General features: G+C 41.5%; 1 protein-coding gene across 1 annotated transcript in view; it reads right to left on the reverse strand.

The window, feature by feature from the left end:
• Positions 1–6,044: 6,044 nt before the first annotated feature.
• The window catches only part of HTR2A (5-hydroxytryptamine receptor 2A), a gene marked incomplete at both ends in the record, with an annotated part of 62,030 nt that continues 50,490 nt past the window's right edge, over positions 6,045–17,584 (reverse strand). Inside the window, one exon of the mRNA XM_080925925.1 lies at positions 6,045–6,847. Coding sequence (XP_080782051.1) covers positions 6,045–6,847 — 803 coding nt within the window. The remainder of the gene's footprint in view (positions 6,848–17,584) is intronic.

Below are 17,584 nucleotides of genomic sequence, written 5' to 3' on the forward strand. Positions count from 1 at the left end.
TCAGAGTCACTCTACCTCAGACATGATGAGTAATAGCATACATTACTTTTCAATATCAGGAAGAAATGTGGGACAGGAAGCACATATTGTGCTGTTCTCTAGGACGGAGAATAAACATCGTCTGAAGAGCTCATAATTTTAATTATAAATAAAGACCCTAATGACCTTGGCTACCTTTCAACAAGAATCTAGCTTTAAACGAACAAACAAACAAATACATATTTGTCACCATGAGTTGTAAATCTGTTTAGGCTTTCAATTTTTAATCCTTCAGGGAAATGGATCTCAAATAATAGGTTCAATTTCTCTTTAAGAAGCCTGGAGACCACTAAAAAGAGCAACTGTTTATCTTATAGCAGCTATGAAACTGTTCAAAAGAGGGTCTGACTAAAACAATGCCTCAGCAAGAATCCTTTATGTTCACATTTCACTTTTGGTATCATAGTTTACAAATTTCTTAGATCATTGATGATTTCTCACAGAGTTACTGTTATGAAAGTTTGCTATCATTTATGTGAAATTCATTCATCCATGGAATTTAAGAGTTCTAGAATGTTCTTTGCCTTGGTTCATCGATATCTGAAGGACTAGGCTTTCCAGCATTCAGACAAGTTCAGAACTAGAACAGGTTCCTCAGCAATTATCTCTAAGTCTTTGGTTCACTTTCTAGGTAAAGGAAACCATTTCCCAAGGTCAGACAAGAGCAGCAGACCAGACCTGAGTTTTCTCTGCATCTTCAGCTGCAACTGGGCCACAGGAAGGAGGTTCTAAGTAAGCAGAAAGACTTCAGATGGTGTGCTGGTTCATGTGAACAGATGTGTTAAATTGTAAGGCTCTTGAGTGCCTACCAGAACTACCTGATAAACCCCCTTCTTGAAGACACCTTCCATGGAACTCAGAGAGAACTCAAGCTGAAATTTAGTTCAAAGCTTTACCTCTGTGAGCCCAGTTTTGTTGTCTAGAAGGTGCTACCCAGGATGCCGGGAGAGCAGAGTGGTTAATCTTGGTTGTCAACTTGACTAAATATGGAATTAAATGGAACCCAAATGGCTGGCTACACCTGGGAGGGAATTTAATTAACTGGATCTTTACAGGTAGAAAGATTTTAAAACCACATCACTTGAGGTCAGAGGACCCATCCTAATTCTGGGCCATACCTTCTGGTGGCAGCCTATGTAAAGAGCAAGGATGAAAGAAGCACTTACTCTTTGCCTGCTCACCCTCAGTCTTGTTTCAATGGAAGCCTACTTATTTGGGATCTGATGCATACTGAAGACCAGCTGAGATATCCAGCCTCATGGACAAAGCAACTACTGGCTTCTTGGACTAGAACACTCTAATCAATCCCTTGGAGATCCATATCTATATCTAAATCTATATCTAATCTATATTTATATCTATATCATCTATCTCTATCTACTCATGTATCTATGTATCTGTCTATGTTTCTACCTATGTATCTATCTATGTATCTATGTATCTGTGTATTTATGTATGTATATATGAATGTATGTATGTATCTACCTAATTAACTATGAATTGCAATGTCAACCTGCCAGACAGCTAAATCTTGTTTGCTAGGCACACATTGCGTGTGACCACAGATCTGGGGGCAGTCTGATAAGGGGGGCACAAGATTGGGAACATGGAGAAACCTCTGCATCGTGGTAGCAAAAGTACAACGTGTTTTTAAAGTCAGAAACATTCAAAAACACAATTAAAAATGCTGAGTAACAATTTTGGAGGAAGATCATAGGTTCAGGCACTTCCTGAGCTCCAGAGTGGGTTTAAGGCCAGCTCAGGCAACTCAAGACCTTCTTTCAAAAGGAAAGAAGACTTTAAAGAGAATGCTTACCTAGCAGTGTAAGATCCCAGATCGAATGCTTAGTATCATAAGAATGAAAACAAAAACCAAAACTAAAGCAAACAAGCCCAGCTCTAAGATGTCCAGTGTGTTGTAGGCTATCAGGGACGGCTGGGATCTGCTGGAGTCATCTCTGGAAGCTAGGCAGGGCCCAAACAGGTACACGGTGCTTAGAACGACTTAAGCTTATAACCCGTGTATACAAGCAGCAAAGGTGGAAACCGGAGTGTATGGGTGCTGAAATGTCCTCCTTCCTCCACATAGCTGAAGCATTTAGGGGTTGAAATCAGATGCCCTGACTTGAACTGTTACATTGGTTCTTAGCCATGTGGCCTTTGACACATCACTAACTGAATCTCAGTTTCTTTTTTCTTTTTTTCATCTTCAAAACAGACAATTCCTACCTTTAGGCTCATTGTGAAGGAGTCTATTTATGTAAAATGAGCAAAACAGGCAGCTTAATAATACCTGGACTACAGTAGGTAGGTATCAGCACAAGGTGTAACAACCTGGAATAAACTGACTCTCTGTAATTATTTCTACGCTTTCTTCATTTTAATTTCTTTTGGAAACAAGGTGTTGTGTAACTCAGGCTAGCCTTGCAATCTGCAGGCATCTCTCCCTCCCTCCCCTGCCCAACTCCTCCTGATGTCAGCGTTACAGGCATGTAACATAAAGCCCTGCTTTGTTCTGACACTTAAAGGTAAAATGATGAATCGTGTGACTTTCTGGCCCATTTAATGATGATACATGTCCCTGTTTAACTATGGCTCCTGTTGCAGGAGTGTGTGTGTATGTGTGTGTGTGTGTTTGTGCATATATGGTAATGCATATACACACCCATGTGCATGTCTGTGCAGTTCTTGGTTGTATCAGTAGGGCACAGAGAACCTACAGGACAGGAAGCTGACTCACGACCATTACGCTGATAAAGTGGGTTCTAGCTTTGTGAGATGGCTGAAGCCAGAAGCATAGGCTGTTGCTCCAACTATCCTCAACTCGAAGACCTGGAAGACTCAGGGCAGTTCCTTCTAGCAAATACAGCTGTGGAGTCATCGTTTTTTAGTGTACTTTATTTGCAATTAATCATTCATTCTTGAAATATTTTAGAATAGATTAAAACCAGTACATAAAATAAATCTTCACTGTATTTGTTACATATGGCACAGAATAACTTAACACTTTATAAATATGTCTCATCAGTGCACAAAATGGGAGAAGAACCCTTTTGCTAAAAGCAGCCCGGTAGCAATTTGGACTACAGTAGCATTTTTCAAAACTGACCATGAGAGGGCGCTGTGGCCCAATAGATTATGTAAGCTTTAACTGAGTTTTTCTTAATTATGGCGTCAAATTCCTTAAGTCTAGAAGACTCTATCAATCAACTTAAAGAAGAGTGAAGTTTGTTACTCTTTTAATAGTATTGGCTAGAAGTAAATTCTTTCATCACAGATCCATAATCATTCAATAGTTATTTTTTTCTCCCCTCCCGGGGAGAGGAGTGTATCTATAGAAGCCACAGAGGTCAAAAAGTACCAGACTAAAGAGAGGCCTACGTTTACCATTCAACTTCAGATCCATAAAACTGAGTATAGACTATTGTTTTCAACACCCTGATAGAACTGTGTTAAAAATCTTTCCATATACTTAAAGCAACTTCCAGTTTGTTTAAAGTGTATCTCTGTTACACAGTAACCTCCTTTGGCAGTCGTGGAAGGTCATAGGAAAAGTAGAACATGAATTCACATTTAGATCAACATGATTCAAACATGCACATGTGTATGTTTTCACCAACTTGCTTTTCTTCATATAAATATATAAATATTGGATAAAGTGCATGGGAACATGTCTGTACATATATACAGGTACACGTTTTCTTATATACACTTTAAGAGATACTTACACAGAGAGAGAAAAACCACATACACACTGGGAATATATGTGTAGTCAAAAGATACCTTCCAGCAGTGTTTATGTCCGATCTGATGAAGAGTAAGTTCATGGGATAGAGTGCAGGCTTTCCCATAATGCATACTGACATACGCAGAGTTTAACTAAGGCAGAACACATTAGAGCAGATGTCTCAACACTTCTAATAGTCAGTATGGCCTAATCACGAAGGACTAACTTCTTTCAAATACAGCTTCGGGACTAGTGACATATTAAAAATTTTAGGTCTGAAGCAGTGACCAATGTTCAAAGTGTCTGTGAAGACACACTTAGGAAAACTTTCATTTCCAACTTACACAATGAAGCTTTTTCTACATTCTTTAATTCTTAAACCTGTAACATCTCCCAGAAGCTTGCAGCAAAACATCTTTGTATTCAGTAAGAATGTTTCAGCGTTTTACCCTGTATCTATTGTCTGTCTGTTTCAACAGTGATGTGCAGTTCCCCCCTGTGCATCACAGTGTCCTGGTGGATTAACTACAGATGGCCTTTGTTTTGTAACTACAGAAATGGCCTTTTGTAGTAGCCATTTCTACAGAACATTACGGTAACTGATGTTTGCTTTTAAATTGGGATTTGTCAGAGTGAAATGAATGTAGTTTTAGAGGGAAAGAACAACAATATTGCTTTAAATCTTGGTATTTATGAATTGGATCCAATTTTTAGTGTTTATTTCTATGCACTGGGTGCAATCTTTGATTCAACTGATATTTTCCCATTTCCTTGTTTGGTTGGCAAATATTTACAACCAATAAGAAAAAAAAAAAAAACCCAAAAATTCTCAAGAATTGATGCAGACTCTTTTCTGAATCAGGTAAGAGAGAAATCGAACTGGTTGATTCTCAAAATGAATTGATTCAGATTCATACTTTTTTGATAACAACCAATTAAGTTGTCATCGTTGATGCAAAAAATCTTATATATTTATTTTTATACCCTTAATAACTAAGAAACTGCTCCACTCATGAGATACAGTCAACAGATCACTGTGGAACCAAGCTAATCCATTTTTTAAAATAAATAATATAAATGCATTAATCTTAAAGTATCATTTTTTTAAAAAAAAACCCCTATATTTAGTTAGTTTGGAGACAGGGTCTCATGCAGTCCACGTTGGCCTCATACAAAATGAATGATTGAACTCCTGATCTTTCCGCCTGCATTTCTCAAGTGCTAGGTTCACAGCCATGCACCATGGTGCCTGGTTATGCAGTGCTGGCGATCCACGCTAGGATTTCCTGCATGTTAGGCAAGTAATCAATCCTTTATCAGCAGAGCTACATTCCCAATTCTTTGAAAACACCAGTTTTACCTGATAACGGTCCGGTCCGTGTGAAAGTCACTTGATTTTTACGGAGATAGCTTAAGAAGCTACTGCTAACAGCGAGAAACCTGAGTTTATTGTTCAGCTGTGACAGTTAACTCTTTACTGGTCACTGCTCAAAGGGCGCATGCGCAACGCAGTCGTTTTCCCTAGTGAGTTTCCAAATACCTCCAGGCTGCTGTTTCTTTGAAGCGAGCTCTAGAACTGTACTTGGAAAAGTAGAATTATGCTTTGATAGTTTACAGAGAAGAAAAATATACGAAACAAGACCACATTGCAAATTCAGGTAAAGCCCAAGAAGTAGAAGAGAAAGCAGCATGTTATTGAATAACATTTAAAAACCCTTCCACATCGGAGAATTAATGACAAATGCAGCAAATGCCAGCGGTCTTGTGAACATTTCAAAATGGCATCTATGAAAAAGCAAGAATGAAAAATATCGTCAAGTATTTCCATGAATTATATTAGCAATACAAATGTCATGATACTGTCTATTTTTCTTTTCAAAATATATGTCGTGGTGAATCTGAAACACTTTTTTTTTTTTTAAAGAGGCTATTCGTTATTTTCATTATTTCTAGCTATTTTTATATACAATAATAGGTCACCAACTCACGCCCATGCTTCCCACCACCAACATGGCAGCCAGGTTTCTATTTGACAAGAGCAGTCAATCTGACGGATTTTATGCCTCGTTACAATTGTACAACAGAGGCCAATGATTTTAGAGGTCTCACTGGCAATGTGAAAAGCATCGTCACACTCCTAGCTCCGGTGCTGTCGGGACGTGATAGTTGGTCCACTGGAGTGGTCTAATTTGTCCCAGCCTCCTTATCCCTGCCCCTATACACATGGGTATAAACCTGTTCACATGGCCTGGGCCCTTGGCAAACAGCAACCAGTTCATCACACACAGCTAACCTTTTCGTTCACGGTTTCGATATTGTCTGTACAAGTCTCTTCCGGGTGTTGTTTTCCTAGCATCACCATGGAGCAGTCATTAACTGTCGGCTCAGCATCTTCCTGGGGGTTCTTTTTCTGTCCTACCTGGAGCTGACTAGACTTGTAGGCCAACGCCGGTATAGTGTTCACTAAAATCAGCTGCAGCGGCTTTCTGTTTTCCTTGTACTGGCACTGAATGTACCTCGAGAAGGCGGACCTGTAGGTTTTATTGAACAGTGTATAGACCAGGGGATTGACGGCTGAGGAGAGATAACCAATCCAGACAAACACATTGAGCAGGGCTCCGATGACGTTTTCGTTGCAGGATTCTTTGCAGATAACGGCCATGATATTGGTGATGAAGAACGGGCACCACATTACTACGAACAGAAAGAACACGATGCCCAGCACCTTGCACGCCTTTTGCTCGTTGCTGATGGACTGCATCGTCCTTCGGCCTGTGTAGGAGCCTGGCTCTCTGTGGATGGACCGCTGGAAGAGCTTTTCCGAGGACAGAGAACTCTGAGGGAGGAAGCTGAAGGATGCTAGTTTGGCTCGAGTGCTGAGGTCACTCACACACAAGGTGGCTTCTTTCTGAAGTGACTTGATAGTCAGGAAGTAGGTGATCACCATGATGGTGAGGGGGATGAAAAATGCCACAAAGGAGCCTATGAGGACAAAGTTGTCATCGGCGAGCAGGCAGCTCCCCTCCTTAAAGACCTTCGAATCATCCTGTAGTCCAAAGACGGGGATCGGCATGGATATACCTGGGAGAGGACAAAAAGTGGGACAGGTCATCAAGGGACTGAGTATATGAGGCGAAAGCATCACTAACATACCGCTGGCTAGTCAAGGAATTGATGCCAATTTACTTTAAGCGTTCAGTGTATCGCTGCAATGAAAGTTGGGCTAATTCGTATCCTCTGATTTTCTGATTATATTTTACTTGTTAACTGGAGAAAACACACGCAGACGAAATGGCAAAATGAAGCAAATAAAAAATGACCACGAACACCATCATCCAAACATCAAACGACTAACCGCAAGGGCAGTGGAATACGGTTTGTTTTGAGTATGTATCACACATATCACACATGCAGGAATGCATTCACGCACGCAAGTACCCATGCACGTACCTACGCACACACCCACGCACGCACGTACCCACGCACACACTGTGCAACAGGACGAGTTTCTATTTTATCTCTCTTTTTTTTTGACTTTCCACTTCATGTTATACTAGCAGCATTCATTGCTTCTTCTATAAACTGACTTATAAGCCTAATACATTTGCTTTCTAGCAAATTTGAAAAATATAAAAAAGGTTAACAAGGAATAAAGGAAAATAACATTTATTGGTTATTTCTGTTTGCACAGAAGTTTATGTGCAGTTTTAGATCTCCCTATCACATTTATTATTTATTATAAAACCTTTGCTTGTTGAGACAGGGTCTTATGCTAGCCTGGGATAGCCTCGAACTCATATCGATCCTGCTTCAGGCTCTTGAGTCATATGAGCCACCCTGGCCAGTTTTAAAGCTGGACATATTTTAAACCACTTTTGAAAAAAAATTCCCTAATATTAATTTCAAGTAATTCGAATAAACTTGGGTTAGTTTTTAATTTTACTTTAGAGAAATGTTAACATTTACAACTCCCCCCCCCCCAAAAAAAAAAAAGAATGAAGGCAAATGACATCCCAAGGAAGCCTCTTCGCTTTTATAATTGTAAATTCCAGACAAACGGGTTCTCACCTGTGACTTCCCTCCTTATTCTACATGGTAATAGGAGCTTACGGCGGGCCTGCTGCTGTAGATTCAGATTTGGGACATCTATAAGAGCTCTCCGGGTTCAAGGCTCAGACAGAGGAGTAGAGCAGGAAGCAATGTTACAGTTGGCTCTAATCATGCTTATTTCTCCCCAGGGTGATCAGACCTTACTTAGTGAAGTGTAGCTATACCACGATGTGAGTTTTTGTTCCCTTTTTGGAGCTACGGAGGTTTGAGGGGGTCTGGTTAGGCCAATGCCATCATGGTAATACCTATTCTGTTATTTTTCCTCTGCCACAGAGGCAGAACCCTGTGGCCTTGAAAGGACAAGAGATAATTGTACAGCTTAGTTCAAACTTGCTTCTTTCACCAAAGGACGCTCTGAGAAAAAAAAAAAAAGAGCCATTTCCTTTCCACCCTGGCCTGTATTTCCGGTTTCCTGCCCTGCATGACAGGGCACCCTTGGTTGGTCTTGCATTTGCTCTGCAGCCCAGGATGCTGCTCTCTGGCCTGCCTATCCCAGAGTCAGGGGCCACCGTTTAACCTTTGCCTTGCCACCCAACAGGAAAATAGTCTCCTTTGAGGGTGTGTAATACAAACAGTGCGGCGGTGGCGGAGGTGGCCGGCAGCAGCTGCAGTGGCAACAAGAAGGAGAAGATAAAAATAGCCAAACTCGGCATGGTCAGAACAGAGTTTGACGGTCAGCAAACACAGGTGTGACTGTCCTAACATCCAGTTGGTAGAAGGGACAGCAGCTGGAACTTAGTGTAGTATTTGACAAGAATGTCTCTCTGCTCCCTGACCCTGCCCAGTGAGTTTGTGTGTATGAGTATATGTGTGTGAGATAGGGAGGGAGGGGGCGGGGGCGGGGGCGGGGCCTGGGCGGGCCTGGGGCGGGGCGGGGGCTTGGTTGTTATCTAGGCTCACATGGGAGCCAGGGATTAATATCTTCAATCACCTCTCCACTGTATGTTTTAAGGCAAGGTCTCTCACGGAACCATTTCGGCTAGACTGGATGACCAGTGAGCCCCCAGATCTGTCTGTCTCTACCCTGTCCTGCTGCTCCCTCTTGGTGCCTTGCCCAAGTCTTTGCATGAGTGCTTAGGATTCAAACTCGGGTCCTCACGAGTGACTGGAATGTACTTTGCTCCGAGTTGTTTTCCCAGCCTGACACGTCGCTTTCTGAGTACCATTTGACCATAACTCAACAGGATAATATTTGTCTCTTGTCTATGCAAGGTCATACCGGTTCTTGGTGGTTTGGTTTTTAGAAGGTTAGCATAAATAACATTATTCCTGTGTGCACATGCCACACTGCTGAAAACAACTTCTGAGCTAAGAGCTGTGGCCATAATAAAGCCATTCTCTGAGACTCTCTGATACTTCATCAAATTTCAGGAACTTCAGAAAATCAACCATAAAAGACAGCCTCTGATTTTTAAGAACGCTTTTTTCCCCCTGCCAATATTTGAACTCACATCTGAGAGAGATGGTTTTTATACTCATCCACTCCTATTATAGAGACTCCCTGGTTACTTGATCAGAAGGGATACACTGGACATCTATTTCAGATGGACTTAGATGTGAGTCATGGCTCTGGGTCTGGGGTGATGTTCAGTTTTTCCATGGGATGAGGCTGATGCCACCGTGACTTCATGAATGGGGTGAAGATAAAATGGATCACATATGCAGAACACCAGCATGGTGCCTGGACCAAGTGAGATACCAAAACAACTGGCAAAGCAGGTGGGAATAACTTTTGTGTGTGGAATTATTCAGAAAAATGCTTATCAACATTATTTTGTGCTAATCTATTTTGCTCAGTTTTCTATGTTAGCCTTTATATAATAGAGTTCATAAACCACAAAAAGCAAAATAGCGTTTTGCCTGTTCACTATTGGCTATGTAATGATGATGTAATTATTAGCTTCTGCCAGGGTCATGAGAGGTCTCAATCAATTTTAATTTGGTACAGCTAGCACTGTTGATTACTTTTCTAATGTGATGGATTACAGCCATTACTATTAGTCATGATGCATATAAACAAAATATCAACTGTCCAAAGATGTGTATGATTTTGTTATTGAACTCTTTGGTGTTCATTTTCTTGATTAATACAAAGGAAGTTCCTACCTTGAAAACTTTTTTTTTTTTTTTTTTTTTTTTTTTTTTTTGCCCAGTTATTTACGACCTGGTAATGAGTGGCCATTTTCACTGGACCAGAATGTAAGACAGCCAAAAATACCCAATTTTTCAATATTTTGGACTTTGTAACTTTGTTTAGGTGGGGAAAACACCTCCCCCCATACACTCCCTGTGAGATATTTTGATTTCGGTAGCCATGGATGGAATCACACAGGATTGTTTTGTTCTTGGAGAGAACACCTTGATTTGGATGGGGGAGAATCAAGCTCCCGGGTCTTTAAATGGCTAATCAAACTATCCTGACTACTGCTGAATACCATTTGTTTTCAGTGTTTCTTCCTCATTAAGTGTGACCGTGCAAATATTTGTAAAAGGACCAGTTGGGAAGTTCGAGCAGCACTCTAGAAAGGGAGAGAAACTTTTGTCAAGGAACAGAGGGATCCACATAGGCTTTGTGTGTGTAATAGGGGCTCAGAAGCGTGTTCCTGCCAAGAGAAATGAGGAACACTGGCCGATAGTCAAGAGTATGGCCACAGTCATCTCAAGGGCATTAATTTTCTGGCTGCTTTCTTTGATAATAGTGGCCTTTGGAGACCCGACATCTTCTCTCACTTGAGATTTCTGCGTATTAAGCATTTTGCTTTATGAACAAACAAACGGTAGCTTGAACTACGCTACTCTGCATTTTGTTTAATATTTTTTCCCCCGAGGAGTAGGAAACGGCAATCAAAACGCACCAAAGGTATTAGATCTTCTATGCACATGTTTTATTCCTAAGCATTAAAATCCAGGCAGTGAAGTGGATGGCGGGGAATCTTGGACACTGAGAATACAATGGTGGGCGTTCTCTTTGAGCTCCGCTGTCAGCTTGCTTTGCCCGTAAAGTTCACCAATCTAGTCAGCAACTTACCATGGCGAAAGGATCTCAGTTCTGAACGGTCAGCTACGACAGACACGCGCTCCTTGTAATCCTACGCTTTCATGACTTAGGATCTTGGAACTAATGGTTCTTTTGTGGCAAGTACTTCCCTTTCGAATCAAGAAGTTTGAGGTACTAGGTAGCAAGGGTCTCATGTGAAATGATTCACTGAGAGTCGGTGTATGGGGGCGGGGCTTTCAGTGGCTAGAGGGCAGAGAAGATCGAAAGCTGTATTTCAGGACCCTGAGGAAAGTTTTGAGTCATGGGTTTCAATTTCCCTCGGATTGTTACCTTTTCGTTGCATTTGAACACTTGCTTTAAATAAAAAAAAAAAATGAGGGGATTTGCTAGCAGTTTGACAGAGGCATCAAATAAGTTGGTGCTATGGGATAATCGTCATGCCGCAGGGAAAGAAATTAAAGATGCACACATGGGAAAACTGGGGCTGGAAATGGCACTCGTCAGCCTTCCAGCTCCAGTGCATGGTAACATTTCAAGATATTCTGCACGCATGCATTCACTCTACATTGAGCTCTTTATAGATTGGATAAACACTACACAGACCACCCCAAGGGTTGATAAGAATTTCACCATATGGAGATGAAAATTGGCCCTAGTAAGCTTATGCAACTTACTTAGAACTGTGCAGAAGTTTAGGGACAAAATTAAGGCGTACTAGTTTCTTAATTTTTATGGTTGATATTTAAAAATCTGATTGTATGTTTTTTTTACAGTTGTTATAAAAAATCTATGGCTATATCTGAGCTCATTCATGTTGGTTTCAGAAAGTCCCCCCAAACCTTTAACCGACAATAGATACATATTTATACACAGTCTATGAGAAACACAGAACTCTCCTTAGATTATCTGGAAACTTTCACCAACCAACCTCGTTAATTACCACTGAATCCCACTAATGTTGCACACCCATGTCACATGTAACAGTTGCTCTCAACTTTGGCTGTTTGTTATAGTAACCCAGGACGCTTTGAAAAATTATGGTGCTTCATTCCAAGGGAAATTTACAGACTTTAAGAAATATGAATGACCAGGCTCTGCTCCGGCATTGAAACAAAAACCATGTCAGTGACCTCTGAGAGCTAGGCTGCGACGTGCAGCTCAGAGGTATAGTTGAAATCACTGAAAGTTATTATTAAAAAACACTCATCCATTATTTCTTTGGGGAGGACACATAGATGCATCATGTGTGGCAATCAGAGAACAATTTTGTGGAGTCGTTTCTCTCCTCACACTGTTGGTTCTGGGGACTGAACCAGGCCTATTCTGCAAGTACTTTACCTGATGAACCATCTCAGTATCCCCAAGACAAATTATTATAACCTTGCTTTGCTGTTGAAACCACAAACAATAAAGGAACTTTGGGTGGTGGCTATGTAAATGAATCTGGTTTAATTGTTTTATATCATATATGTGTCTCAAAACTCAAAAATTATATATGTATATATATATATATATATATATATATATATATATATATATATATATATATATATATATATATAAATTCGTTATGATTTTTCTAACAAAGCATTAATAAAAAAACTCAAAACTTTATATACTGCACTTAAAAAAATAATCATATAATGGTATATGTTACCCAGCATTAACAAGTGTTCTTTTCTAAGCTGAGTATTTAGCAACATGCTTATAAGCAACAATCTAATTAGATAAAGGTCATGCCTGGTCACATTATTGAACCCAATTTTTAATTATAGCTTCCTTGAATTCCTATTGGGGACAGGATTTTCGAATATGTTTTGCATGTGATATATCTAATTTTGATAGCTCCGGTCTACAAGGTATGTGTAGAAACAGTCCTGGTGTCTGGAAAGCTAGGGTGTGGTAACTATGTGTCTACACGACCTATGTCTATTGAAAGTCAATTTTACCTATGGGTTAACACACTGGCTTAACCACACTAAACTAAAGAGAACCCCCAATGTTCCTACTGCTCAGGCAATTACCAACCATTCAGCTCACCCTAGGAGGTCTTTGCGATTTGATCCTCATTTTATTCATTTCAATTCACCATTCTTAAAATATCACATAATCGTGTAGCCTTTTCTCTCTAACTCTTCATTACACCTTGAGCTATTCAGAACAGCATTGCACATGGCTTGCCTTTTCAGTTGGTTGCATAGTGGTTTGTGACATTCTCAAACTTTGCCTCCTCTCCCAGGCGACTCCTCTCTGTGACTTGGTTGATGTAGTCAGTGTCCTGTTGTTAGTATGAGGCGTCCCCTTTTGCATATCTAGAATACACTGGAGGGTTGGCTTTAACCCAAATTCAAAGGGCAGTGAATGGAGGCGGGTCCTCATAGACCTTGGCTGGCATGAAAGGGAAGCCACAGGGAATAGCTTAGGATGTTAGCTGAGAGTAAGATGATAAATATATAACTGGTATGTTATTAAAAGTCTAGAGCATCAAGGGGCACTATAAATAGTAACAGGGGATACAGAGACTCACAGCTCGTTTCCCTCCTGGTCCAGTTCTGCCTACTTTTCCCAATGCTTCAGGAATGGCTCTTTGTGGTTCCAGGATTCCGGCTATGCAGAGGCTTGAGTGAGGCAGCCAGTTGAGCATCTGGGGGTGGGCCACACCTGACTCATGACGCCATTTGCATAGAAAGAACATATGTTATTTTGTATGATTACTAGGTATGCCACTGGGCTGCAGATGGAGACCTGGTTTCCAAGCTTCCTCCTCCATTTCTTTCAAGGCATCTCCCAAGGCAGATCCTTTGTGAAAACTTTCTAAATTATTCTCTCTCCAACAAGGATGCTGTCCTAACTGTGCATTCCTTATCCACTCCCTAAACATTTACAGGGTGTTTCCATATCTTAGCGATTAAAAAAAATGTAGTAATATCCTTACACTCGTGGGATGGTGATCTTATTAAAGCAGAGATACCTTTTTTTAAGTACTTATTATAAGTTCAGACCTCAGGTAAAAGCCTGGGGGACTGGGGATCAAGCCTTATAAGTGGGGTGGGGTGGAGGGAAATGAGTTGGGAATTATAACACGTTTTATAGTCACACCTTGGAATTACTGAATAATTTCATAATGTTTCCCTTCATTGCTGCCAGGAAAACATTGTAATGAGGTGTATTAATTAGTCACAGAAGGCAGAAGACAGCAAAGTGGACATTTATGTGAAACAGGAGCGTTACCCACAGGAGGAAGCAGCACAGAACAAACAGCCTATTTGAACAGCCAAAACCACCGGAGGGTGTGGGGGATGGGTGTAGGCAGTGCCCTGTGGAAATCGGGATCCCGGTGTTGTTCTTCCTTACTATTCTGATTCCTGGCCCATTATTTTGCTGAAAGCTGAAACAGGGTAAATTTATTAGTGGGAAACTAGAGAACCGTATAGGGAGGAAAGAGAGTATTTAAAACAGAAGTATGTCTCCTGACTGCTCATCTTTAGGTAGGTGACCTTAGGCTATGGAATTTTAATGATTCAGCCTCCGAGGTAAGGGATATTGAGAGAAAACCACCCTGGTCTTCATGTAAAACTTTGATGAGGAAATAGTGATACACTGGTTTAGAATTATTTTTTTGTAAACTTCCAAGATTTATTTAAATGAAAGCAATTACAATTCACTTCACACTGGGTGAAATTCTGTAGGCAATACAAAGGGCATATGCAAAGCTCCGGGAAGTCCCGGAACTTATAGAGAAAAATTAAATGTGCATACATGATTTATTAAGGAAGCAGTGCAGGAGGAAATGAGATCAAGAGGCAAAGCAGAAGACAGGGATCAGCATAGCTGAGTAATGGTGAACTGGGGTGGCCAGAGTGGATTCTGGGAGAGAGTCTTGCAGGAAACAGCAGCCGAGTTGTCCCCGTGGCTGGATAACATCTGGGTGGGACTCTGAACAGAGGCACCATCCAGGGTGAGGCCTTTGTGCATCCTGGCTGAGGAACACCAGGCCTTGCCGCATCCCAGGAGGCAAGCACAGGGCCCTGTGTATTTTGGCAGAGGTGTACCTGGTCTCCTTGTGGACTAGGGCCATCTCCAGTTCACTGTGTCTCTGCAAGCTCAGAAGCATGTGCACATTTTCTTTGTTTTGCTTCTGTTTTCCCTTTTTTTTTTTTTTTTTTTTTTTTTTTTGTGCATAAGCCAAACTCATGGCCCTGCCAGTGCTCACTAAATATGAACTAAGCTACGAAGATGAGCTATGACCTGAGTTCCATGCTCACATCCTGTTTCGTATAGACACGGAGAGGGTCCTCTATCTGCGTCAGCAATCAGTTTTGGTCATTTATCTATCAATCAGATGTTTAGTTGAGTCCCCACTGAATGAGATACTTAGGAATTCAAGAGGAAGAGGGGGTTTTACCATGATCAGTGACTTCATAATCCAAGACCTTTCGCTGTCATCAATCCCAGAGAAGGTTTTGGGATGGGAAGGAGAGAGTAGACAGCGTCAGGGTTGGCATCAGCATCACACTGCTAAAGAAAGTGATGCATTCAGGGGGATCGCACTCACCTTGAACTTGGTCAATGGTACTATAAAGTGAATTAGCAGTTCTAGAATGTTTGGTCTCAAGGCTTGCTTGGACACTTAGAAATCATTAAAGGGTCCAGTAAGCTTTTCTTTTGGAGAGTTTTAAGTATCCATTTTTGCTTCAGAAATTCAAGAGAGTGCTTTAAACACAGCTTCTTTTATTGATCCATTCAGTGGTCAAATATTACATATTAGCACAAATAGTTTATTTTAAATAACAACAACAACAACAACAAAAACGCTGTACTTCCCCAATCAAATGTGAAGTGGCTCTATTTTATAGGTGAAAATCTGCCCACTGTCTGGTTTCATAGAATATGGTGTCAGGGCTCCATCTGTGAACTCTGTTTTCTGTGTATCACTAATCCTTGTGTCTGGGAATTCCACCCTGTTCTCAAAGAAAATGAGCCTGGAAGAGGACAACTTCCATCTTGAAAATACCATTGACCCCTTTGGACTTTCTGAGAGTGTCTTTGGGATTCCTGAAGACCCGCACAGCACACTCAAAGGCCACTAGTGTAAGAGAGTAAAACAGTTTATATCTGACAAGTCCAGTTTGGCTCCCCTGTTATCTGGAGTGAGCCTGTTCACTTCTCTGAGTTTCTTCTATAAAATGAGGATTGTTCAAGTAATGTCCCTTAAAAGGATTGTCATCGGGAATAGAAACTTGACTCACTGTACCATTAGTGGCAATTGTGTCCAACAGCTGGTAAAGACAGGGGTGCTACATAAGCTCCCTTAATGCCCAGAGTTCTTCATTCTGCCCGAAATTCTTCCTGTAGCCCACACCTCCAGCCGCCCTTGTTTGGTTCCAACAGAAATGCTATCATTTTTATAACTTAGTTTGGAGATATGTCCATGGCTGAACTCCTCTGCACACGGATTTCTATTAACATCCAACTATTAACCACCCAAGATGGCCCTTCAGAGCAAGACTGTATTCTAGCATGGCAAGTGACAGAAGTGCTGAACACATTGTTCTCTGGGGTGGGAGTGACAGAGTCGGCCACCAACTCTAAATAATGGGTGGAATAAATGGATCTCCAATGGAGGAGTTAGAGAAAGGACTGAAGGAGTTGAAGGGGTTTGCAACATCATAGGAAGAACAACAATATCAACCAACCAGACCCCCCAGAGCTCCCAGGGACTAAACCACCAACCAATGAGTATCCATGGGGGGGGGGGACCCATGGTTCTAGCCGCATATGTAGCAGAGGATGGCATTGTCTGGCATTTATAGGAAGAGAAGACCTTGGTCCTGTGAAGGCTCATTTCTCCAGTGTAGGGGAATGCCAGAGTGATGAGGTGGGAGTGGATGGTGGGAGGGGGAGCATCTTCATTGAAGCAGGTGGGGGATGGGCAAGGGGTGGACCTGGAAAGGGGATAACATTTGAAATGTAAACACATAAAATATCCAATAAAAAACGAAAAAGAATGGATATGACAAAGATAACACATCATGAGTCAGATTTTCAAAGAAAGGATAAGAGAGATGTCCACAGTGGCCTTTCTCTGTGGACCTTATGACAAGAGGGGTTCCTTGGTTGGCATTAATGTTCATGGGAATTAGCATGAATGAGCCTCTTTCTGTGACGCTCGCTGTGAAATATCTGCATCAACTCCATTGCTAGTCAAAGTGTCTGGATTTAAGAAATGGAAACAGACTCTAGAGATACTGAGCACATGAGGGATGTGGGAGAGGGCTGGGCTCCGGGCTAACTATCTGAGAAGTCAGATTATGCCTTAGATGCAATGAGTAGGTGAAGGACATTTACTGCTCATGGACGTGCTCCTTCCGTACTTGGGTCTCAGGGCTCAGTCCCCGGTAACGGGTGCCTTAGATGTGTGAAACAGTGCCTGGTGCCGAGTGTCAGCCTTCCGACCTCAAATTGCTTTACCTCATTTATTCACGTCACTCCTTCCCGTCAAAGTGTGACCAGGGTGATCCTATGGGTTCCGAGTCTAGGCCTCGGGGAAAGTTGGCAATCGGAGTTCTGAAAAGTTTTGGAGTTCTTACGAATCTCCTGTAAGTTTGAAGTCGTGATGAGAACAACCGTAGCTCTGGAGTGCAGGCGCTGGCACCCACTTTTCTCAACGTGGAGCTGCTGGAATGGCTGAATTTCAGAGGCGTTGATGC

Source organism: Micromys minutus, assembly GCF_963924665.1.
Source record: "Micromys minutus genome assembly, chromosome: 12".
In the NCBI taxonomy this organism is placed as follows: Eukaryota; Metazoa; Chordata; class Mammalia; order Rodentia; family Muridae; genus Micromys; species Micromys minutus.